The sequence below is a fragment of the Centropristis striata genome, chromosome 20, assembly GCF_030273125.1.
Source record: "Centropristis striata isolate RG_2023a ecotype Rhode Island chromosome 20, C.striata_1.0, whole genome shotgun sequence".
NCBI classification, from domain to species: Eukaryota; Metazoa; Chordata; class Actinopteri; order Perciformes; family Serranidae; genus Centropristis; species Centropristis striata.
Window position 1 is genome coordinate 18,244,481 of NC_081536.1, and position 22,988 is coordinate 18,267,468.

Sequence of the window (22,988 nt, forward strand, 5' to 3'; positions counted from 1 at the left end):
CAGAGCAGGACCAAAGTCCATCTGGACACAGCGAGAAAACAAATGAGGTGAATGCCAGTGAGGCTCATTCAGCAGAATGGTGGGAGAGACACGTTTGTTAAAGAGAAGGGTTAAGTCTTAATGTTATTATAGCCGTATTATGGGTAGTAGTGTGAGAAGCTCAGAAGAAATGGTTGGACAAAATATGGCTTCATGAGGAATTTCAGATGGTGAGTAACATGTACGTTTCTCTTGCGCATTTTTCGTGGCTCTGTCGGGAAAAACGTGCTCGAGGCAGACAAGCAGCGACTAGGCTACTGTGCTACTTTCCCGATGTTATTATTACAATCATTTTTTATAAGCACAACATATAATGGCATGTAAGTTGGGTCTATACAGCCCTTGTAACTTAAATATGTGTTCTTTGCTTGTGGTTTTTGAGTAGGTTTCTCAAAAAGTCATGGATATACTTATAGGGTATCGTATAGGTAACACCAGCTAATTTAAACCTGTTAAATTCCTGTAAATAGCAACAAAGGTCTTCTATATCGTATTGAAGAAAGTAACAGAAGAATGATTTATATTTTTATATAGGCTAGATAGCATTCAAAAAATATTATTATTATTATTATTATTTATTTTATTTTATTTATTACATTTCCTGACTCACAAATTGTATTTCCTGACACAATTAACTTTGTTAAATGTAGCATGGGGAATTTAGTTTACAACTGGACTAAATAATAAAACAAAATATTTTTTTAAATAAAAATACAAACAGAAATTACCTAAAAATTAAAACACATACCGCTAAATTAACAATATTACAATAAGACTCAATAAGACAATCAAGTCCTGAATAGGATTAGACACATTTATGTTAAAATAGTTTTAGACACCTGTAAAGAGCATAAGAGTACAGCAATAACAGATAAGGATGTTATGGAACCAATGGTCGATAATGAAGGTATTCCATTATGATGTCTTGAAGGACAAATTGATTTCAATACTTTTCTTTAATGCTGTCATGTGAATTTCTCACAGACTCCAGCAGCAACCTCTGCACAGAATGACAGCATGTCTTTTGGGTAAAAGGGAAGTTCATCTTGCTTTTATTGCTGTTATTTTGGGAACCAGGCAGATAAGAAACTCAACTGTATGTTGCATATGTATACAGTATATGTGTAGGACATATTGCAGGAAATGTAAACCTGTCGGTCCTTTGTGCGTTTTTTTTTTGTTTTTTTTTATATTCTTTTTATTGCCAAGTTCACATTGGTTAGAATACATGTTACTCACAAAGCAATCATAGTTATATATGCTTTTTTGGTATACAAGAAAAAAAGAATAAAAGTTAAAACAAAAAACAAAACAGAAACAACAACGAACAAACCAACAAAAACAAAACAAACAACAACACGGCAGCATCTTTAAACATAAATAGATTGGATATGACAAAATGAGCAACAGCAACAAGAGAAAGAAAAGTGCCGACATGAACTGGAGATTTATAGGACAACAGCGGCAAATAAAACAAAAATGGAGCTTTGCGTTTGCCTCTGTGCGATTTTTAAGAGGTTATCTCCCGGAGAACCTTTTTCAGGTAACCATAATAAAACATTAAGCAGGATAAAAAACTAGGAGGGTATGAGTTAGAGAACAACCTGGTATTAAATCTTTTTTTCTTCATTTTTGTCATAGCCTCATTTAGTTTCTGGCTGAGTAAAATTGGCTTCTGTTATGTAAACCTAATATGCAATCTTTACCCAACTACACAGCAGTGTTATTGTCTATATGTAATTCATAAAATACATTTCTGTGTGCAGTTTGGGGAGGTGGAGGACGGGATGGTGTGCCTCAGTGGCAAAGAGCCTTTCGTCTAATCATGCACTGAAGCCCCTGGTTCCCACCCTGTGCCTGGTGCTTGTGGTGATATACAGCCTGGCAGACAAGCTCCGAAACTTTGTGGCCGGCATCTTCATCCCTCAGTACCACTACCCCTATGCTGTGGCTCTCTGCTTTGCCCAGGTTTGTGCCTGCTGCCTGGATTCACACTTTAATCTGAATTAATCACTCAAATATTAAGGCATTCTTTGTTTGCAAACCACACATGTATTTATAAATTATTAAAAAGATATACGCTGCACACTGTAGCTCACTGGCTGTTTACTGTGGATCCTGACAGCTGGATATTTGCTCAAGCTGCAATTAAATGTACATTTATAGTCTCTGCCACACAGGTAAAATATATCAAACAACTATGCTGATACTGCAACATATTTATGTAAAAAAAAACAGTATTTGTGTACATTAATGTAAATCTGAATTAAAAAAGGTAATCATACTCCAAATAATAATAATAATAGTAATAGTAATAATAGTAATAGTGATAATAATGTCTAATTTTAAGCCAATTATTTAAAATATAAATACAATTTATTATTTTGGATTGTAGTTAATTATTGTCACCTTTAAAATGTGCTGGCTAATCTAACTTTATCAGGACAGGATATGAGGTAATGTTAGTGACAGAGGAGGTTAAGTGTTGATTAACATTGTGCAGGATAGATGTTTAACCAAATGGTTGACCAGAGGACTGATATGTAAATGTCACCCTGTCCAAAGGCTGAAATGATTTTGTGAATGAAGTGTACCGACTGACCTTGAGTGTTAATATACATTTAAATGAAGTGTAATATAAATATAGGCTTTATGGATTTCTGTGGTAACACTCTGGCAAACAAACATCAGTTGGTTTATATCAACAAAGCCCCACACACCTGTGATTTACAAGTTCTGAAGTAAAGACGCTGGGAGGGGCTGCAAAGACCGAAAGACATATGGTCCATAGGGCAAAGTCGTTTACATTCATGTGATGTGGCATGCTGCTTGTACATCAATAAATCATAGGATAATGATTTGCTACTTTTTATCAGCACATCCTGGGTCTTTCTCCTCCATTTATGTGTTTATTTTTGCTCATGAAAGAAACACATTATGCTTGAGAGCTATAGGACATATGGCCCGTACATTTTTTGCGATTCATTTGGAATATTTAATGACTTACATTTTTTTTAAAATGCATTTGAAATACATGTTGGGCTGTAGTGAATGAGTTTACAGTGACACAGTGAAGATACTGGTATCATGAAACTACAACGAGGAGGCAAAATAATTCTCCAAAGTTAGGGTACATTTTCATGAGGGAAATACAGGCATGGCCATTTTCAAAGGGATCCCTTGGCTTCTGATTTCAAGAAATTCTGACTGAAAATGAGTTCTTTGGTACCCATGAGTCTCTGCTTTCCAGACAAATATCCAGACACAATTAATTAGAGGAACTTGTTTGATTATTACATAGTTATAGTATTAGTTTTCTTCTTTTAATTGATTGACAGCTCTAAAATAAATAGTTAAATTATTTTATCCTTTAAATGTGAATACGTTTTCAGATTACTTTATACTTTTATATCTTATATTTTAACTTGTATTATATATATTTTGTATTTTATTTATTGGTTATTATATAAAATAACCAGAACCCATTTAAAAAAAAAATTAAAATCTTTTCCAGGTTCTGGTCTCTCTCCTTGTCTTAAATCTCCTCCATGTGGTAGATCTGGTGCCTCTGAAGCATTACTCCAGTTCGCTGGGTGAGAGGCTGCTGGTGCCTTCTATCTGTAACAGCGTCCACGCTGTTCTCGCCATGTGGGCGAAGGCGAGCAGCTCGTACGCTGGCCTCTTCCCGCTCTTGCTGCCTCTGCTGCCCATGGTAACAGTGGCCTTGAGTTTCTCGCAGAAGCTGGCATCACCTCCATCAATCCACAGCTCTGTTCTGATTTCCATCCTGGGTGGGACATCTTTTGTCATCACAGGTAAAGAGGTTAGATGTTACTTAGAGGTGATGAATCTTCACCTCAGAACAAACAGACCTCTGATTTACTTTCTCTCTCTCTGCAGCGTCTCAGGGTCTGTCAGGTGTGGAGCCTCTGGAGTACATGTACGCACCTCTGGCTTTAATCCTCCACAGTCTGTCCCTGACTTGGCTTGCTAAAGTGTCCGAGGCTGAGCGCCACCACTCTCCCAACACCCAGGCCTCCATGTTTGACATCTACTACACCCAGCTGGTCAACCAGAGCTGGGTGCTGGGCCTCCTGTGGCTGCTGCACCCACACGGTCCCTGGCAGGTGTTGAGCCACGGCAGCTGGCAAAGCCTGCTCTTTCACGGGTATCTGCTCGCCATTCTCCTGCTGGGGATGGTGCTGAACTTCCTGGTCAGTATGTCAGCTTTGTGTGTCTCACCGCTTGCTGCTTCAATGCTGCACTCTGCACGGCAGGTCGTGCAGCCGTTCCTGCAGCTGCTGTAGTTTCACTCGAATGAAGTGGGAACGGTGATTGACTGTTTTATACTGTAACAGCGCAGCATACATACACTCATTGTAATCAATAACCACACTATCATTTTATTTTATGAAAATACCAAGTTATATCACCTTCTTATCTCCATTGACAGTAACCTGTCCTACTGAGCCACTAAGACAAACTTCAGCAGAAGCAACGCACATTACATTGTAACCATGATAGCAAATGTATAATAAGCAAATGATTTACAGCTGGGGCCAAGTGTATTAACAAAGACCAGTTTCTTTTGTTAACCAGTACTCAGCTGACAGGTCAAAATTCCCTCATTTGGAAATGAGATAAATTACTTTTCAACATTGTTGCATTACTTTTTTACTTTAACGACCCTGTAGTCCACATTCCCTTAATACTTTTTCAATGTTGTCACTTACATTGTTGCAAGGACTTTAAGGATTTTTGTTTGTAAAATATTTGCCACGTTGAGACAAATTCAGAGAACTGAAAATCTGTAATGGACAGGACAGAGTATAAACATGACCAAACCCAGTAAACAAAGATCACCCTGTTCCTGTCAGGGAAAGAACATTAGGTGATTTTTAAAAAGATGATAGATAGACTATGGCCTTAATGGGAGAGCAGAGGTTTCAAACCAGCGAAAATGATCTAAATCTAAAAATCTACAAATCAGCAGCACGAATAAAACAATACTTGGCATTAATGCCATGACTGCTGCCCAAAAAAATCAGCATTATCTTGTAGAATAATTACACATATTACGATTCCCTACAGTGATTGAAATAGGAAAAAATCCCTTTAGGTGAGTAGTCCAGAACAACACATTATTAAAAAAAATCATGAATTTCTGGTTACATTTACTTAAATAAAGCAGTCCTCAATTTTTGACTCATATGCAGCTTAACCATGTAATGTGATATGCTACTTCAGTGAACTTTAGGAACAAATATTACTGGGACCACTGCAGAAAATTGCAAATTAACGTTTAATACCCAGGATTCACATTACAGCCTGTTAAAGTCATTGTCTGATTAACAGTGAAACCGAATTCTTGATAGCAGATGCAGTCTTTAAAACCCTGCTGTATATGTGATATAATTTTATTAACAGTATTTAAGATTAACAGATTTTACCTCCTGTGTTTGTCCTTGAATGATTCTGACAACTTGTTTGGATGAGAAGGGACGACAATGACGTGTTACTCCTGTTGGACACAGACTGTTGAATTGCTTTATAACATTTAGTAAACAGTGTTAAAAATAGTTTAACTCGGACCTTTGACTGACTGAATGAATTTTTAACCAGAGGTTGGTAGAAGTTGCCCTTGAATGAATCTGACTGCTAAGGTCAGTCAGCTGAGAAGGGACCAGAGTTTATGAGTCAGTATCAGAAGCTAAATTGTTTTAATTTAAGAATATGCTTATATTATTATTCAATTAGCTACCTCGCAGTATGTATTACATTTTAATATATATATAAGTAAATATTTGACATGCTTAAATAATAATGTGAGAATAAAATATGTTGGTGCACTGAAGGGACTCTGAATACATTTAATAAACTGAAATGATAATGAAATAAGACTTTATTTCCAAAAATATTTATTCTGTTTCTCAAATGTAACTGCTTTCAAAAAACACCAACGGTACAAAAAGCAGCATGTATTTAAAAAATCCTCTATAAACCTGACAAAAATATGTCATAACAGATTTTTTTTTTTTTTTTTTTTTTTTACAAAATACTAAATCAAGACTTTCAGACACTTGGCTTACCTGATTTAAGAACATGAATAAAGACATACAATATCTAACACTTCAACCTTTGATGTTACACTGCCACAAGCATGTCCCAATCATACATAATTGATGGGGACACGCAATGAAAAAAAAAAGAAACTTTGTTTGTTTATGCCACCGTTTGCACAATAATTCCACTGGAGAAACATATTGTAAAACCTTGTATGTGATTTCATTATGTTAATTTGAAGTGTCAAGTGTTTTTTTAATTAAACTCATCTTAAAAAAGGCATAATGTGGATTTTTTTTGAGTGAGGTCGTATGATGTACCTATCCATAGTGTATTATAGTGTATTACATCTTTAAAGCCACCAGACTCCTTTGACAAAAACAGTAATTTTTCAAAATAAATCTTAACTACAGTGAATCCCTTAAAAATGTTTCTAGTGCACGTGTGACCTTTTAACTCTTAACTTTTTATTTGTGTATATTTAATATTCACTAAAAACAATACAGGGTTAAACACATTCAAAAGGGTTTTTGATAATGGTTTATGATGTAGGAAATGTAGCTGACATGTTATTCATTCATAACAGTTTCAGTAAAACATTGAATTTGAGACAAAACCGTGTTTGTTCATAATAAAGCCTTTCCAGGACATCTTCGACATCCATGAATACTTTGCCACTAGATGTATTTTCGATGTGTATTATTACCTCATCAGTATCTGAGACTTCTTATATTTTTTAAGAGGAGTCAGAGTTCGGTGGCAGGTGAATACCGAGACTCTGCAGCAGGTTAGAAGCCGGTCCTGCCAGCCCGGCTTGGCAGCTGAGGGACTCTAGAAGGTTTGTGACCAAATTGAGGTCGACGTCCAGAGGCTGGATCTCCTCCTCTGTCTCCTCCACCCCTCCATGTCCCAGGAGACCATCCGTGGCAGCGGGATGAGGCGAGCCATTGTCTGACTTTGCCTTGTTGTAATTCTGCAAAAAGGACAAATATAGTAAAACACACGTTGCAAGATTCATTAGGTGCATTATTTCACCTGTTTTAAGAATTGATAATATTTTAAAGCTGAGGCTGAACATGTCGATAAGTAATTAAATAATTTACCGTCACATTGAAGCTTTGTCCGATATTAGTGCTCATCAGCTCCTGATCCATTTGGTCCATGTATTTTCTGAGACCATCCAGAGTTTCTGTCCCATTCATCTCTGCATGATCAGAGCACCCCTCTTCTTTCTCTTCCTCCTCCTCTTCCTCATCTCCTTCTTCTTCCTCGTCGTCGTCATCATCATCATCTAGATCATCTGAATCTAGCTCTTCTGTGCTTCCTATGAAAAAATTAAAAGGCAGACTTATTAAGGAAAAAGAGGAAGATGTGGCAATCTATTTTTACTGTTCCTCATCTTTCAGAAGTTTGACATACCAAGTAGTCTGTCCAGTGCGTTGGCCATGGAGTCAGGGTCCAAACTAAAAGGCTGAGTTGAACTGCTCCTGGAAAATTAAAAAAAACAAAAAAAGCAATGTTAAACCTTAACTGAAAGACTGTTTGTGTGACAATGCACATAACCTATGGACAAAAAATGTGCCTTTGATAATCTGTCTCACCAGGGCAGTTCAGCTCCCTCATGTGACGACATGGCGTTGAGGAAGTTCTTCATCCCCTGACTGACTGCTACCAGGCTGTAACCAGTCTCCTCTACCTCCTTGTCGCCCTTCGCCTCCTCTCTCCTCTCCCCTGCACCCTCGACATGCTGAGTGTGTTTGGTGGAACTGGAGTTTTGGCTGCCAACATCAGCTCTCCCCCCACTCCTCTCCTGCAACATACGCTCCAAATCCTGAGTTGTGATATCCAGCCAGCTGTCACCTGGAGATAGACACGAAGAAAAACTAATTATAGGAATGCTTGAAAGAGAGAAAGACTAGAGAATGGAGGATGCACTCCAAAAGCACAAAAAACTGAAAGGAATTGGCAGGAAGCAGAAAATCCCAGGTGGCAGAAACAATGACAATATCTACTTTCTAGCAATGTCATTCGTCTAAGCCTTACATTACATTAAGTAAGTAAAACAGTTAAAAGTCAAAGTCAACACACAGTATACATTTTGCCTTTTTAAAATGTTAAACCTCTCTTTTGTGCAGGAAATATTAACAAAGTACATGCAAACATTCTCATAAATTATGCTGCAGGAAAGATTTCCAAGTTCCATGTTCAGGCATTTCAGTATTTTATTTCTGATCACTGTTTGCATTTGAGTTAAACCAAATGTAACAGACAAATTCACGTTGCTCTACCTCCTCTACCTTTCACGCCTGCAAAAGTGTTTCATAGTCAAAAGATGAATTTTCACTCACTGTCCTCTTGGGGGAGCTGTGACTCTTGTTTCTTCAGCTCCTCCAAGTTAAACAGACTGCAGCTGTGCAGCAGCTGGAGAACTTCCTCACCCGGTGACAAAGCACTGAGAGAATGTACAACAATATATTCAGACAGAGACACTTGGATGTCACAGGCAGGCATATTCACACAGAATTGGTCACAGAGACGCGCATGCAAAGCCACAGTCCTCACCTTGAGTTTGAGGCGACAGACTGTTTGAAGAAGTTTGCAGCAGATCTTGTCAATTCTTTGTAACGAGCCGAACCTTCCAGTTCTCCCTGCAATTAACAACAATGGAATTAACTGTAGAGAAATGCTCAATACAGTGCATATTTTACCCTTTTGCATCCCTCCGATCCCCTCCCTCTTAAAAGGACAAACATTTCCAAGTCAATACATTGCCATAAGATTCTATGTAAACATTATATCCAAGATGCAGCAAGTTAGGGGTCTGAGTGTCTGAATTTTGCCTACATAGTTTATTATAGACTTATTGTATGAAATAATATAAAAATCACACCTTGCATGAACAAAACCAAAATGACTGTAAAATGTAGAATTAAGAAGCCAAAAATGTCTCTAGTGATAGAAAACAGTAAACAATGTGTGGCTTTATACGTAACCTGAATATTCTTGACCTCAACATTAAAAGAGTGTGACTGACCCTGAAGTAGCCGTTCTTTTTCAGACTATCCATGAAGCTTTTCCACTGAGGGTTACAACTGACGGGGGCATCAGGCTCTGATGATGGCAACCTGCACTTAGAGCACAGGATTTCAAAGCCATGGGCCTGGGAAAAACAAACAGACGAATAGACATATAATTAAACACAACACTAAAAACCCTTCATTACTGACTTTTCATTTAAAAGACAGATCAGAAGAAACAGATGATGGCTCACCAGTTTCATGCCGAGCTCATGCGCTTTGTACTGGGGATGAGAGTGAGGAGGAACAGTGAAGCCACTCCTCTTGTCTGGGGTGAACTGTTGCTGCTGCAGCTGAGCATACAGGCAACGGGTGAATGTCACCTGGAGATACATAAACATACAGTATAGTGCCAAGTTATAGCTTGGATAAAAGTTATTTCACAAAAGCTGAAATTTTCTTATAAAAACCTACTACTACTTCAAATATTGGATTTTCTTTGGGTAGGCTGCTACAATCAATCTTTCATTTGTTTAAATTATGTTTACCGAGGTGAGGACTCTTGTGTGAGGAGGAAAGGTCTTGAAGCTTCGACACGCTTGCAGATCAACTGGATCGCGCAGATAAAACGCAGACACTGCAGGGGCGACCAGGTCTGGTCGTTGTGCTAACACCATGGCGATACCAGAGGGTATGAAGCAGTGGGCACGATGAAGGCCAGCTTTAATCTTTTCTGGGTACCTAAGTAGAGTAGAGATTAATGTACTTTTAATGATGCTGAACTTGCAAGACATTTGAATATTACAAAAACAATTTGTATTATAAGAAGACCTCCTCTCACCCCTCTAATCGCTTCCTCAGGGCTGAACAAATCTTAGGGCTTGCCTTACAGGCCTCTGGGTGGGTGGAGAGTAGGGCTAGAGCTTGTGCCACACTTGGTACCACGTCTTTTGAGATGCCCACTGGACTGGATTTGGAGGGACAGGGCAGAACATGCAACTCTCCCCTGTAGAGGAAGACCTGAAAAAGTAAATGAGTGTAAAAATGAAGGCTCACACTTTATAAAAAATATTATTAAAATACACACAATTACAAGAGAAAGATTTTTAAAAAGCACCACAAGTGGTTCTGCATGTTTTGTTGTATTACCCATAAAAGCCAATACTTTACACTAGTTAGCCATGCATGTCGAAATCAAACCAAAATGTTTTATATGAATTATGTTTAGTTAACGAGGTAAGGTTGATTTGTTTCTAGCATTAAAAGTGTTGGGTTTAGCATGCCAATAAGTGTTTTGAAACTAGTCCCAGATCATAACTGAAATCTACAAAGTGATGATTACCAAATGTTTCGGATCAAATTACTAGGTTTTTACACCTTACTCAGATTAACTGAAACCAATGGCTGATGAAAGGTGGAATGTCATAGAACAAACTGAGTGGCCAGCAGTGAAGTGCAATATGCTTGATTTGTATTCAAAGGACTAAGACATACAAAGCCACTGGTTTGGTCCTCTAAAAAGACCACCAACAATTTAAAGAAAACATAGTATGTGTCATCTCATCTGGTCGACTCACCCTGTTTTCACTTGTGTCTGGATTCATCCACTTGGGAAGATAATCAGCTGCTTCAATCAGAATAAACTCCCCATCATTGTCCTCAACTCTTCACACAGAAACATGAAGAAAAGAAGCAAACGACAAACAACTGAACCTGATTCATGTTCACTGTAGTATACCAATCAAATTATTCCTTTTTTATTTACAAAAAAAAAATGTTGTCTCACCTGGCTGCGAACTCTGGGAAGGCCTCTGTTATTTGCTGCAGAAGGTAAACAATAAACCACTCATCCTCCACATTGTCTCCAAACTGAGTGCTACCTCCAATGTGAGCAAGGACACCATCTGTCAAAAAAAGTCTTTAGTCTAGGTACCAGTATTTAAATAAATTCTTCTCCAAGGTGTCGCCAAAGACTTTACCTTTCTCAGGATGATACTTTAGCTTGAATGACTGATGCTGCCAGATGTATTGAATCAGGAGTGGAGCAACCTTTGCTAAAATCTCTTCTATTAGATGTGTGAGACGCTCTTCAGTTTGCTGTAAAGTCAAACCGTCTGTCTGGATAAGGAAGAGTTTATACTGAACCACGTCCTCCTGAATCTCTCTCCTCTGCAGGGCGTCCATTGTAGTAGCTTTTTAAAGAGGGTCTCTGGATTCAAATAGAAAGTGAGGGTGAAGTATGAGCATTCATTACAGGATAGGTAACAACTAGCCAAAAACAATGTTTTACTGTTAATTATGGGGATAATCTCTCAAAGGTGTCAGTCAGCCTTACCTTGTCTTGTCTTTTAATGTAACCTGTTATGTCGATGTAGTCCGGTGAAATTTTAAAATGAGGAAAAACCTTAAACCTTTCTTATTTCTTCAAACGTTGAAAGCACGCCATCTGTCATTGTTTAGGTCCCACTGTGAATTATCCTCGACTACCACAACTGCGTAACAAATAAAGTTCCTACATTCATATTAATAAAATGTTTCTACTCTACAGGTGAAAAAACAACCAATATTATCCCAGATTTACATAATACATTAAACGTATTGTTAATGAATTTAATAAAACCCAAATAATTAATTACATACTACGCATTTAGAGTTCAGTTGAAACCATACCATAATAATCCACCTACGGCCAACGGAAAGCGGATATATTTCAGGGACGCAATCACGTTTTTGCAATGAATTCTGGGAGTTGTGGTGTAATAGCCAATAATCTTAAGGCTATTTTCTGTTAGTCCGAAATCTATTTCCCGTGAGACCACGGGCACACGGAGCTGCGTATCCATGACAGCCGTATTATTGTTGTTGGTGGTGCTAACATTAGCAAGAGCATCCCCTGAATAGGCGATAGCTAGCTTCACTAATGTTATAATTTAAGATGTAAACCTGGACCACGGAATATGCTAATTTAGTGTAGCAAGGTTAATCTACCAGGTTATGTCTTTTGGGGCATTTCACAATGCCGTTCGTGCCTTGTTGAACGTTAGCTAGCTTGTTTTTAGACGTAGCCTCCTCCAAACATTAGCTGCAACAGTAAGAAACAACGCTAGCATCTGTAGCCAAAGCCACGTCCAGCTTCCCTGCACTAAAAGGGTGTTTGTCTGCGGGCTGGAGGAAATGTCAGTCCTCCCTCTAGACTGCTGCCAGCGAGTCCAGGACGCGGAGGAAAGGATGACAGCCGAGGGCAGGAGCCTATAAAACGGAGACAAGGGAGAATGATTTCACGGTACAACAGAAGACCTGTATCGCACAAACTTGAAATGTGAGTACCGAAAATAAAAAGGCTCAGCACTTATTTTCCCCAGATGTTAGAGGCTGAATGCTTTTATTATTCACTGGAGGAAAGTTAGATGAGTAATTGACTATCAAATGATAGTGTAAAATAATATTTTTATTGATCCAGTTAGTTGCAGTGCATCTGTCACATCAAGGTCTGTCGTCTGGTTTCTACATTCATTTTACAACGAACAAAGATCAATATTTCATTGTTTTCATGATGTCATGCCTTGGAGAATAGTCGGAAGGAAAATGAAGTGTAGAAGGAAAGAAAAAAAACGTCCTCTTGTAATTGCATTTATTTACCTAAAGTGGGCTTTAGGTAAATGCATGCAATTACAAGAGCAAGCACCACAAGTGGTTCTGCATGTTTTGTTGTATTACCCATACAGTTGATTACTTTACACTGAAGTTAGCCATGCATGTCGAAATCAGACCAAAACGTTTTAGATTATTTAAATTAATTAGGTAAGTTGTTTCTTGCATTTAACGTGTTGGTTTTTGAAAGTCTTAGGTTTCAAATGGCTTTTTTACACTAAACTTGGATTAACTGAACCCAATGGCTGCCCTGTTTTCACTTGTAATATTTAATTTAAAGGGCAATGCAAAACTACCTTTTCATAGATACATCAACAAAAATTATAATAAAGATCACCTGTATATAGAAAATGACCTTCATAGATTTTCTATTATTTGGACATATAACTCTGTTTTCACTTGTGTCTGAATTTAACCACTTAGGAAGACAATCAGCTGCTTCAGTCTGACTTTCATGATTGTTTTGTCATGTTATTGTGACAAGGACATTAAACACATCACTGAGGCCTGTCGAAAATGTGATTACAAACTCACTTTTTTCATTAGACTTTTATATAAATGTGCTCAATCTGTCTTTTATGCAGTCGCGGGTTGTCTCGCAGCAGCCTCGACCACCACCCACTCCCAGAGGAAGCAGACGACAACCAAACGCCTCAGCGTTACCTCCATGACCTCCAGGAAGCTGTCTCAGCTCACAACAGGTAACTCCTGGTCGTTTTACAGACAGGCAGTTCCGGCTTGTTTCTAAAAGAGATGAATCTTGAGAATGCCAAAGTGAGGCCAAAAGGACATCACTTGCAACTAGTACACAAACATACTCTAGGTTGTGTGTTTTGTAATGTTATACCGTTCTGAGTGGATGGCTACTTCTTAGGGCTCTTGCTTTGTGAAACAAGACACCCAGAAGCATTGGATTAATTGATATCACATTGCCTCCTTCAGATGTGCAGTTAAAAGAATAAATAATGAGTCAAGCTGTTGGAATATTCAATTACTTTGACATTTGCCCTTTATTTTCCACTTGAAACCTTGCCTTTTGATTGTGTCAGCAACCACCACTAGTAAGATTTATGCAGCCACATAACAGAGAGTCCTGGTGTTTAAATATACTTGTTAAATTCAATGGGTATATGTGAACGGGATTTTTTGCAGTGGGAAGAGGGTTGGAAACATAGATTGTGCCCAAAATGAAACATGGTGGAACATTACTTCTCAAAACTGTGCGTAAACCTCAAAACTTTCTCATCCTGTCTTTGTAGCTCAGAGACATCAGCTGCCTCAGGCCACTCTGACTGTCCCACCGTCATCTCAGTAGACTCCAACCAGTCCTGGTCAGGTATCCATAGCTCCACAGGCACTGGCATTTCCACAGAGAGGAGCTCTGTTTTCTCCTGGGGCTACGATGTAAGTCCACTCCTGAGATCTCAATGTGAAGTGATGATGCCAACCAGCCCTTTCTGCCACTCAACACGTATACTCAAGCATGCATGCACACAACATTGTTTTTCCTCTAGCATTTTTCATCCTCTCTGTTATTCTGTTGCGAAAATAAAAAGACTCCACATGCACTTTCATGCATGTTGTGATGTCAGATTTTGAGTTACTTACTTATATTTGTCACCTTGGGGCAAACCTGTTGAACATCATAGAACAACATAAAAAAAGTCAATGTATCGAATGGTAGATGCCTTGTTTGTCTGCTACTCCTTTGTATATGCAAGGCGGGATTCCACTGGGTATAGGATTTTTATTATGCTGTACTTTCTAGCCTCAGTTGGTCCTACAAAACTTTTCCAGGACTCCATGATTTATTTAGTTTGTTGTCCTCAAGCTACTTCTGAGAAAGAAAATAAACCCCAACTCAGTTACTCAATCTAACTCACTCCAGGATCACTTATTTTTTTCTTTCTCACTGAACAATCCTGCTTGACCACAAATGTATACAGACATCGCGATGGGCCTTAGTGGCTAATTATTATGCAGACTGAAGTTTGCTCTGAGATAAAAAAAAGAAAAAAGAAAAAAAGAAAAGAAAATAATGATGCCTTGCCAATAACTGATGAACAGACTGAAAAGCAGCAGCTTTCAGCCACAGAGCTGGTGTATGGGAATAGAGGATTGACTAGTTTTCCTTCCTGTGTCTCTGTCTCCTTTGTTTTTCTGTCCCATAGGAGTTCGACAAGGCAGCATCACGGCAGGTGCAGCAAATGTTTGAGGAAATCGACAAAGAGCTGTATGAAGGGAGAGGCAGTGGGGGAGGGATACTCCAGGGGCTGCAGGATGAATGTCAGCAATGGGCCACACGTTTTCCACATCTCAGGTATTAGTTTTACACAGTTTCCTACCAACCTTCTGACCTTTTACTTCAGGGCAGCAGTAGTATAGGGTCAAAGATTTATGCTGATTTTGGAGACCTGGATAAAAACACAATTATTTTACTAGCGTGTGTCTGTGTGTTTACGTGTGTGTCATTTAGGATCCTGGGGACACAGCTGATGAGTCCTAGTGATGAGGGCTTCCAGTGGTTTGCCACCCCAGGGAAAGGCAACCCTGCCAGCAGCTCATCAGTAGGCAAAGAAAGCAGTGTGAAGTCCCAGGAGAAAGATAAGGGAGGAACAGAGTAAGTCTTAACTGCACTGACTCACTGTTTGACTGTTGTAAGGTCAAAGTTTTTAGTTATGTTTCCTTGATTACTGACTATTTTTATATTACTTAAAGAAGTCTTCAGAAGTATTATGTCTCTCTATCTTAAGTAGCTGTTGGCCAACTGTCCAGATGATTGGTGTTCGTGCATCAATTATAGAGGAGGCTTGCCTGACTCTGTGGTTTGGTGACCTAGTTGCTCAGACTTCTTAATCACGTTTGTGGGTCATGTTGGCTAGCTGTGATGAATAGTTGCTTGAGCTACTACTTTTAGTTGACTTATAGGAGTTTTGTGTCCATCACTTTTTTTTCCTTCTTCCTTTTTTGTACAGATTTGTTTTATTATTCAAAATAAATGATGCTCAATTAAGTTAGTCACATTAACAATTTCATCCATGCATGAAAAATAAAATGAAGGAAAGATACTTGTAAGAGGATAGATACACGTAAATTAATTTGTAGGAAAAAAGGGGGATCATAAAAATTGTGATATAGTGACATATTAATGATCATAAACCTAACCTATAATAAAAGGAAACATTAAATAAAATAAAACAAGGGTAATTAAATAAATACACACAAAAGCATCTAGAAAATAATAATTTAAATGATTTGTTTCACATAATACAAAATAAATGTAATAATAATGCACATAAATGCATATCAATATGCACATAAAAAGTGAAGTTGGAGTTTTCGGCTCGATTCAAGTTTATTTATCACTGATAGAAAAAATCCAGAATATTTTGGCTTGTGTCATATTAATATTATTTATGTGTGTGCCCTTGTCTTTGGGGGAAAGGTTGAACGTGCAGGGCAGGAGAGCGGCGCTGATTAAGTTCTCTTCAGCAGAGTTGGATGAGGCTCTTGGCACCACCAGTGGCTCCAGCAGTCATGACAAGCAAAGAGTGATTGAAGTGGAGGGTTTGATGGAGGAATATCTGGCTTTCGATAGCAAGGACTTGTGAGTTACGCACTTTGCTTATGCTACAAAGTCATGTCCATATTCAAGAATCAAAATCTGAACCTTGAAATGATTCACTATATCCATCTTCTGCAGGGAGGAGGAGTGGGAGCAGGACTGTTCAGAGTCAGGTCGGAGGCATCACTGTCTGCCCCCTGTATCTCCATACCGGTGTCGACGTCAAGCTGTTCTCGACCTGCTGTTTGATGATATGTGGCGGCAGCTGGTTGGCTGGATGAAAGAGCTAGTTCAACGCCACTGGGAATGCTGCACCTCAAGTAGGGCCATATAAGGCTTTATTACTATATTAACAGATATCCGTTCATATGTTCAGTATTTGGAAGTGATTGTATGTGTGATTGGCAGATGATGAAAAGATTTCTGGGAGCTTGAGCCCCGTGCAGCAAGACTCTCAGAATCCCTTCATGCTGCTCTCCATGTTGCCTACGATGCTGCCCAAACTGGGCCAGAACAGGGTGCCCCCGCTCACAGCTGGGCTGCAGTTCCAGGTCAGTGGTGTGTTGGGCGCAGGGACGCATCTGGGCGAGTATACTGGGAGCCTCATTTCATTTTCAATTCAAAACTTTTTTTTTAAAGAAGTCATCTATTTGGGCTTTCAATAGATGTGTTGAAAGATGAATAATTATAATAATAGTGACCTTTTAATACACCTCCAATTACTGTATTTAGGAGATAATTTACATTTTGCCCTGGAGAGTTCTTCACTTTAATATAATGACAATTATAATATATATATAAATATAATTTGCAACATGAAAAGGAGCATAATTTTTGTCGTACAAGTCATGTTTTACTCAAGTTGACCTTGAATTATATTATCCTTGAGGAGATTATATTACATTTGCACAGCATCCCTAACTGTTAGGTCTTAGTGGGCTTTATAGTCACCTGTCTCGGTTCCTCAGTCCACACTTGATTGTCACCTTTTTCCACTCCTGCTTGTTGCTCTTTCAGCCTTTCAATGCTTCCAGTTCATTAACTTGTATCACTGTTTTCTTTCCTTCCCTCCTTACTCTCTGCCCTTCACCTTGCCAATGTGTTTTGTGTACCCTTATGTTTATTTTGTCTATTATTCCCCTTCTATGTCTTTCTTTTTCTTTCTTTCTTTCTTTCTTTCTTTCTTTCTCTATTTTTTCCCATTATTTCCCTTTATGTTCTTCTGCCTTCCTTTCTTCTAATCCACTATCTTCCTTTGGTCATGCCCTTTTCCCCTTTAAGAACACAAAGTCAAGGGGCTCAAAGCACAAGTCCAGACGGAAATCCAAAAAGCAGAAAAGGTCTTCCACTGTATGTAACTCCCTCACTTAGAGCCAAAATGGTGGCGTGTTGTGTGCACGCCGTCCATGGCGGCTCATTATCTTTATCTCTTGAATAACGTGCTTGTGCCTGTTGATTAACAACACCTTTTATCTTTTTGATTAACTGCAACTTATTTTCAACATGAACTACTTTGATTTTCTTAAGATCTTTGTTTTCATCCACAATGAGAATATTGGAATGCTTTTTTTTTGCTAGTAATTGTTTTTTTTCTTTTGCATTTTAAATTCTGTGAATGTGATTTTTGGTTGGTGGCATAGCAGATATGGGGTCCTCCTGACATCACTGCATGATAAATAACTTCAATATGCTGTATTGTGCATATGTATTTAACTAACCATGTGGTCACTTACCTTCATACAATACATTATTAGTATCTGACCTGTCTTTCCTTCTTTATTATGTCCCTCATCCTCTATCACCTCTCACTTCTGTCTTTTTGCATTGTTTCCCTTTTCTCCCTCTCCTTTACCCTCCCTCTCTGTCTCTTTACTATCATTACTTCATCTCACACCGTTCCCCAGGCTGGAAGGGTCCCAGTAGGAGCAACAGCGACGCAGCACAACCTGAATGACCTTATCGTGATCCACAGCATCCCCCTGCAGCAGAGAAACCTGGGCGTGCTGGATAGAAACCAGTATGCACACATTTTACTTATCGAAACAATGCATTGGTGCAAAACAGAAAATTTAAATCAAAATCCACGACATCCAGCATACATTTGTATATTAGTAACATGGGATTTTAATCTTCGAATGGCAATGAAAACACATTATAAAGGACAGAGCCTCACGCATGCCTGTTTTCTGTCCCTGGTCTTAACACCTTGTTTGGCAGAGTACACAGTTAGTTGGCAGCAAGGGCAATGCAACATTTAGCAATTGTGCCCCGCTCTCTCTTTGCCATACAGGGAGCCAGAAGAGCGCGCGTCTCACAGACCAGGTTCCAGCGTGGTCTCCTCCAACAAACCTCGCCCTCGCCGAAACCTGGAACAGAGCTCTTCCTCGCTGTCCCGTCCAGCACAGTCTGCCCGGCGCAGAAACCCTCCTCCCAGAACCCTCCTGCCACTGGTTCCCAGTCTGAGTCAGTCCAGTGCAGCGGGATCCATGGATGAGGTCATCCGCGGGACACGTCTGTGAGTTTTAGCATCATGGGAACCCTGCCAACCCCACCCAAACTCCTATCGTGCTTTTTACTCTCATTCTCCTCCATTGTCTCTGAAGTTGTGCAGAAGCAGAGCAAGATTACTTTGAAAACAGACTCACTTTCAACTTGTGCCTTATGGCTCTGTGCAGCAGAATAATGGGGTGGGGGTGGTGATAGAAGTTTCATGTGCGAAACCAACTTCACAGATGAACTTGGTATGAACCGCAGGTGAAGAAGTAACAATGTTAATTGTGCCACGTAGTTTTCCTTCATGTGGAAAGTCACTCCTGTAAAATTCAGCAAAGACTGTTTCTTAAAGTGTGTTTTTCTTATGTTTATGTCCCCTAAGATGTCTGACCTTGACTATAATGACTTGTATCTGTGCAAAGTTTGCTACTAGAAAGTTGTTTTTTTCACATTCCTCTACTGAAGGGGTTGATGTCTATGCACTTCCCTAAAATCTGAGATTCAAACATACACTGGGCTAGATTAGGGATGTACAATTAAGAAAGCTAATCAAAGGCCGTAAAAGAAACCTGAAACTTCCAGTGCAGAGCAGGCTGATTTTCTTTTTACTTTTTTTGTTTTTAAAGGAATAGTTTGACATTTTATCTGATTTGCTTTCTTGTAGCAAGACAGATGAGAAGATTGAAGACCCAAGTATAAAAACTTTTACTTTACTGTCATCGCTTCAACTCCAGAGACTCACCTCAACTCCAGTCAGACAATGTGCTTCTCAAAGAAATAATCCAGCACATCACCACCCTAAAAATACAACTTGTTGTTTTTTAACTTTGGTTTTTGCACAGATTAAACAAACATATTACAACACATTAATGAGCTTCAGAGGTGCTGGTGGGTGGCTTTCTTTAATCTTTGGAAAGAGCTAGTCTGTTTCCCCCTATTTCCAGCCTTAATGCTATGCAAACCATCTCTTGCTCCAGCTTCATATCTAACACACGGATATCCCAGAGTGGGATTGATCTTTTAAACTAAATTTCAGCAAGAAAGTGAATGGGAGAGATAGCTTCAGCCGTTTATGGCTCAAAAAACAAACAGTATGTACATTTATCTTATTACATCTGTTCTTTATTAAAATCAGTATCTACACCATCATGAGAAGTTGAATTCTAACTTTCATCCTTACACCTAAGCTGTGAATTTTCACAACTCCCACGGCATTTTCAGTATATGTTAGCGCCATAGATGCAGCGTAGAACCTTCTATCTACACTTGACTTTACTGAAGTTTGTGTCTCCTCCCACAGACCCACAGCAAGCGACCGGCTGACATCTCCGCTGTTGCCTCTGAGCAGGAACACACTCCTTCCCCCCATCAGCGCTGGAGAGCCAGAGTCATCTCACACAGGGCAGCAGTCCAAACCTGCACAGGTAGGGTTCAACACCACTGAAACCCGACTACGCTGACATTGATAGACTTCCTGAATAGATAATAATTTTTAATAATCTACCAGCAACATGAAGGTGTCAAGTATTCAGCCTAAAAACAGTTGTATTGTAACATCTTCTAAACACATGGTTGAGTTTTTTTCAAATGCTGTGGACCACCTGAGATCAACTCTGCAAAAAAACTGTTGCATATTTGTCAATTTTTTCCATCCCACCAGTGTCAGAAAGGCCCGTCCAGCCGCGCACACAGTGCTATAAATGACGAAGCTGGCAGTTCAATACCAAGGGATCGTCACCACCTACTGGACGTCTTCTCTCGCCCCAACACCACTCACACATACAGGGTGAGACGCTCTTTATCCTCACAAACTCATACATTTACACAGCATACTGTCACTAGTCTCAGGTGGCATGCCAGGGATTTTTTGTCTTTTGCAAATAAAGATAATTTCTTTTTTTTAACCCATCACTGGGTCTTAAGCACATGGCTTAAGTAATGAGTGGTAAGTTTATATTCTGTATTTTGTGATCAGTGACAATGTTATTTTTGATGGTTTGAGTGTCAGAGATGGTATGTTTAACCCCTGGTTATAATGTTTTCAGTCGGACACTCCGTATCGTCGTTCCTTCACAGTATTGGACAACATTGGGCAGGGGCGTCCAGGCAGAGCTTCTGTGGCCACAGGTAACTATAACTATAACTATATATAACTATATATATATAATTATTATTTTTTTCTTAAATGCTCCTTGAAAAGAAATGTAGTTTACTACAGTAGCTCCCAACTGTTTTGGTCAGATGGCCTTTTCAGATTAACACAAGGATCACTTCATCAACACCACCCTTCAGGTTCAAGTTGCACTGATGGTTTGAGTTATCAATTTTTAAGTATGATCTACAATTTTTCATTATCTACTTCAGTCATTTATCCACGTCTTTTAATTTAGTATTTAAAACAGTTTAAGTTTTGATCAAAAAACAAGAATGCTCCTCCTGTTAAAGAAGTTGCAATATATGAATTTAACAAGAATTTAGAAGAAAAGTCAAATTCTACAAGCTCAGAAACTGCATTACCTACAGAAATGGGTCATTCACTCGATAGTCTGTTGAATTTTTAAATCTGAAGATAAATAATGAAGAGCCTTCACATATTCTCAAATATATGCTGTTTCAACTTTAATAAGCAAGTTTTTCTTTATAATGCAAGGCTTGAAAACATCCGTCTTACCCAATGAGCGCTGCTTGGTTTTTGAATCTTTTTCAATAACAGTCGTACATTTATTCTATTACTAATACGTTTTTAAAATGTTTATCATCTGGCTGTGAATCATACTGTATGTTAAGACTACCCTACTTTTGTTGCCTGTACTAGTACTGTACATACCCAGTGCCTGTGCAAGTGCATCACTTATTCATTAATTTATTCGTTCATTTCACCAGACTCTCTTGGAATTGGCGTGACTGGCATCAGTCTTGGCATCAGCAGCTCGTCCTTCTTGGACTCATTTTCCCACCATCCCTTGGGTCACTCACCCATCAAAGACGAAGAGGAGCCAGACCCAAAAACCCCTGTCCCAGGTCAGTACGTTAAAGAAGCTAATCAAACTCTCTAAAAACTATGAATAAAAGAGACCGGCCGCAAGTAAGATTTACCTGCTGGTAGGATGATTTTAGTAAATGGTTCACTATCATTAACTTGAGGTTTTTCCCCATCTTTTTCCAAACAGCGCCACTGGTGCCTGTGTCAGTTCCACCTCGGTCTTACACCCGGGGAGGCATCTCATCCAGAGCCAGCAGACCCGGCTTGTAGTTTGCCTCCAGACCTTTCAGCCATTCATTGTTATTCACCAGAACAAAGTGCAGCAATCCGCAGCATCTGTGCCCACTCAGCATTTTTTTGTTTTTACAGAAGTAGCAAGATTTGTTTTTTCATATTATGCTGCTTTGGTGACGTTTTTGTTAAGAGGCCTATTTTTGTATTTCACAAATCAGCTTATGTGGCTGCCAAACACACAGTAACTGCACATTCATGTACAGTATGATCTGTATGTGTGGACATTTGTACTTTGAATGTATGATCTGAATGTGTATATATCTATTTATATGTGAATGTACAGTATATTATCCTCTGTGGTGTGTTGTTGTACTGGTAAATGACTATGCAGGAAATAACACATCCACCCAAACAGGGAGAAAGGAAAAAAAGCACTTTTTTTTTTTTTACCTCTCTGATGCTACATCAGAGAGTTTGGTACTGTATCTTTTATAAGGACACAATTTTCAACCACCCTGTGTTTAAAAAAAAAAAAAAAAAAAAAAAAGTTAACCAATTGCCTCTCATTGCACATAGTAACAAGAGAAGCTTCCTTTTTTATCTCTCCATTGAATCTCAGTTTAAATCATATAAATCAGAAGGGGCAACGTGGTGGCGGATCAATTCTGCAGCTCACATGCTTTTATGACTGCACGATAATGTAGGAACACAAGAAGAAACTTTGTAAATAAGTAATGGATTAATTAATTGTATCTGTTCAAAATACTGTATTTGACATACATTTTTCTTTATACCCTAGTAAAGCCAAGTGGGGATGCTTTGACAGGGAACATCAGAGTTACCACACAAAAGGGTAGCTTTCCATTCATTAGTTATTAAAACATATCAGACAGCCATGCTACAAAAGGTGACAAAGCTTGAAATCAAAGCTTTTCTTCAATGT

At 38.9% G+C, this 22,988-nt stretch overlaps 3 protein-coding genes across 4 annotated transcripts; 2 read left to right on the forward strand and 1 right to left on the reverse strand.

Annotated features, from left to right (window-relative positions):
* Positions 1 to 4,998, forward strand: si:ch211-248a14.8 (uncharacterized). Of its 2 annotated transcripts, none has more exons than XM_059359188.1 (4): positions 1 to 220; positions 1,806 to 2,007; positions 3,554 to 3,854; positions 3,940 to 4,998. In XM_059359188.1, exons 1-4 carry the CDS (start codon positions 207 to 209, stop codon positions 4,344 to 4,346), a joined length of 924 nt encoding a protein of 307 aa, XP_059215171.1. In that variant the 5' UTR covers positions 1 to 206; the 3' UTR covers positions 4,347 to 4,998. The 2 variants fall into 2 exon arrangements, with proteins under 2 accessions (XP_059215171.1, XP_059215170.1); XM_059359187.1 differs by having other exon boundaries at positions 1 to 209.
* Positions 4,999 to 5,940: 942 nt separating this feature from the next.
* Positions 5,941 to 11,892, reverse strand: ecd (ecdysoneless homolog (Drosophila)). Its single transcript, XM_059359190.1, has 14 exons — positions 11,455 to 11,892; positions 11,099 to 11,328; positions 10,906 to 11,023; positions 10,697 to 10,784; positions 9,961 to 10,139; positions 9,668 to 9,860; positions 9,374 to 9,502; positions 9,137 to 9,262; positions 8,665 to 8,750; positions 8,451 to 8,554; positions 7,704 to 7,962; positions 7,522 to 7,589; positions 7,206 to 7,426; positions 5,941 to 7,075 (listed from the first exon to the last, which is right to left on the reverse strand). The coding sequence occupies exons 2-14, from the start codon at positions 11,301 to 11,303 to the stop codon at positions 6,839 to 6,841; spliced, it is 2,013 nt and encodes a 670-aa protein (XP_059215173.1). The 5' UTR covers positions 11,304 to 11,328; positions 11,455 to 11,892; the 3' UTR covers positions 5,941 to 6,838.
* Positions 11,893 to 11,975: 83 nt separating this feature from the next.
* On the forward strand, positions 11,976 to 22,899 carry fam149b1 (family with sequence similarity 149 member B1). Its single transcript, XM_059359189.1, has 16 exons — positions 11,976 to 12,438; positions 13,355 to 13,471; positions 14,030 to 14,174; positions 14,942 to 15,090; positions 15,247 to 15,390; positions 16,216 to 16,377; positions 16,474 to 16,655; positions 16,744 to 16,886; positions 17,617 to 17,685; positions 18,240 to 18,352; positions 18,626 to 18,850; positions 20,129 to 20,252; positions 20,489 to 20,614; positions 20,874 to 20,955; positions 21,712 to 21,849; positions 21,999 to 22,899. Exons 1-16 carry the CDS (start codon positions 12,392 to 12,394, stop codon positions 22,079 to 22,081), a joined length of 2,049 nt encoding a protein of 682 aa, XP_059215172.1. The 5' UTR covers positions 11,976 to 12,391; the 3' UTR covers positions 22,082 to 22,899.
* The last annotated feature ends 89 nt before the right edge of the window (positions 22,900 to 22,988 follow it).

Bases quoted from the DNA above. Each gene is read 5' to 3' on its own strand.
- ecd (XM_059359190.1), bottom strand. From the start codon at position 11,303: ATGGACGCCCTGCAGAGGAGAGAGATTCAGGAGGACGTGGTTCAGTAT. The intron at 11,024-11,098 runs GTAAAGTCTTTG...TTTTTTTGACAG, and splicing joins AAAGTATCATCCTGAGAAAG to ATGGTGTCCTTGCTCACATT. The intron at 8,555-8,664 runs GTGAGGACTGTG...ACATTCTCTCAG, and splicing joins TCTGTCGCCTCAAACTCAAG to TGCTTTGTCACCGGGTGAGG.
- si:ch211-248a14.8 (XM_059359187.1), top strand. The intron at 2,008-3,553 runs GTTTGTGCCTGC...AATCTTTTCCAG, and splicing joins TGGCTCTCTGCTTTGCCCAG to GTTCTGGTCTCTCTCCTTGT. The intron at 3,855-3,939 runs GTAAAGAGGTTA...CTCTCTCTGCAG, and splicing joins GACATCTTTTGTCATCACAG to CGTCTCAGGGTCTGTCAGGT.
- fam149b1 (XM_059359189.1), top strand. From the start codon at position 12,392: ATGATTTCACGGTACAACAGAAGACCTGTATCGCACAAACTTGAAAT. The intron at 12,439-13,354 runs GTGAGTACCGAA...TCTTTTATGCAG, and splicing joins GTATCGCACAAACTTGAAAT to TCGCGGGTTGTCTCGCAGCA. The intron at 20,615-20,873 runs GTGAGACGCTCT...TAATGTTTTCAG, and splicing joins ACACCACTCACACATACAGG to TCGGACACTCCGTATCGTCG.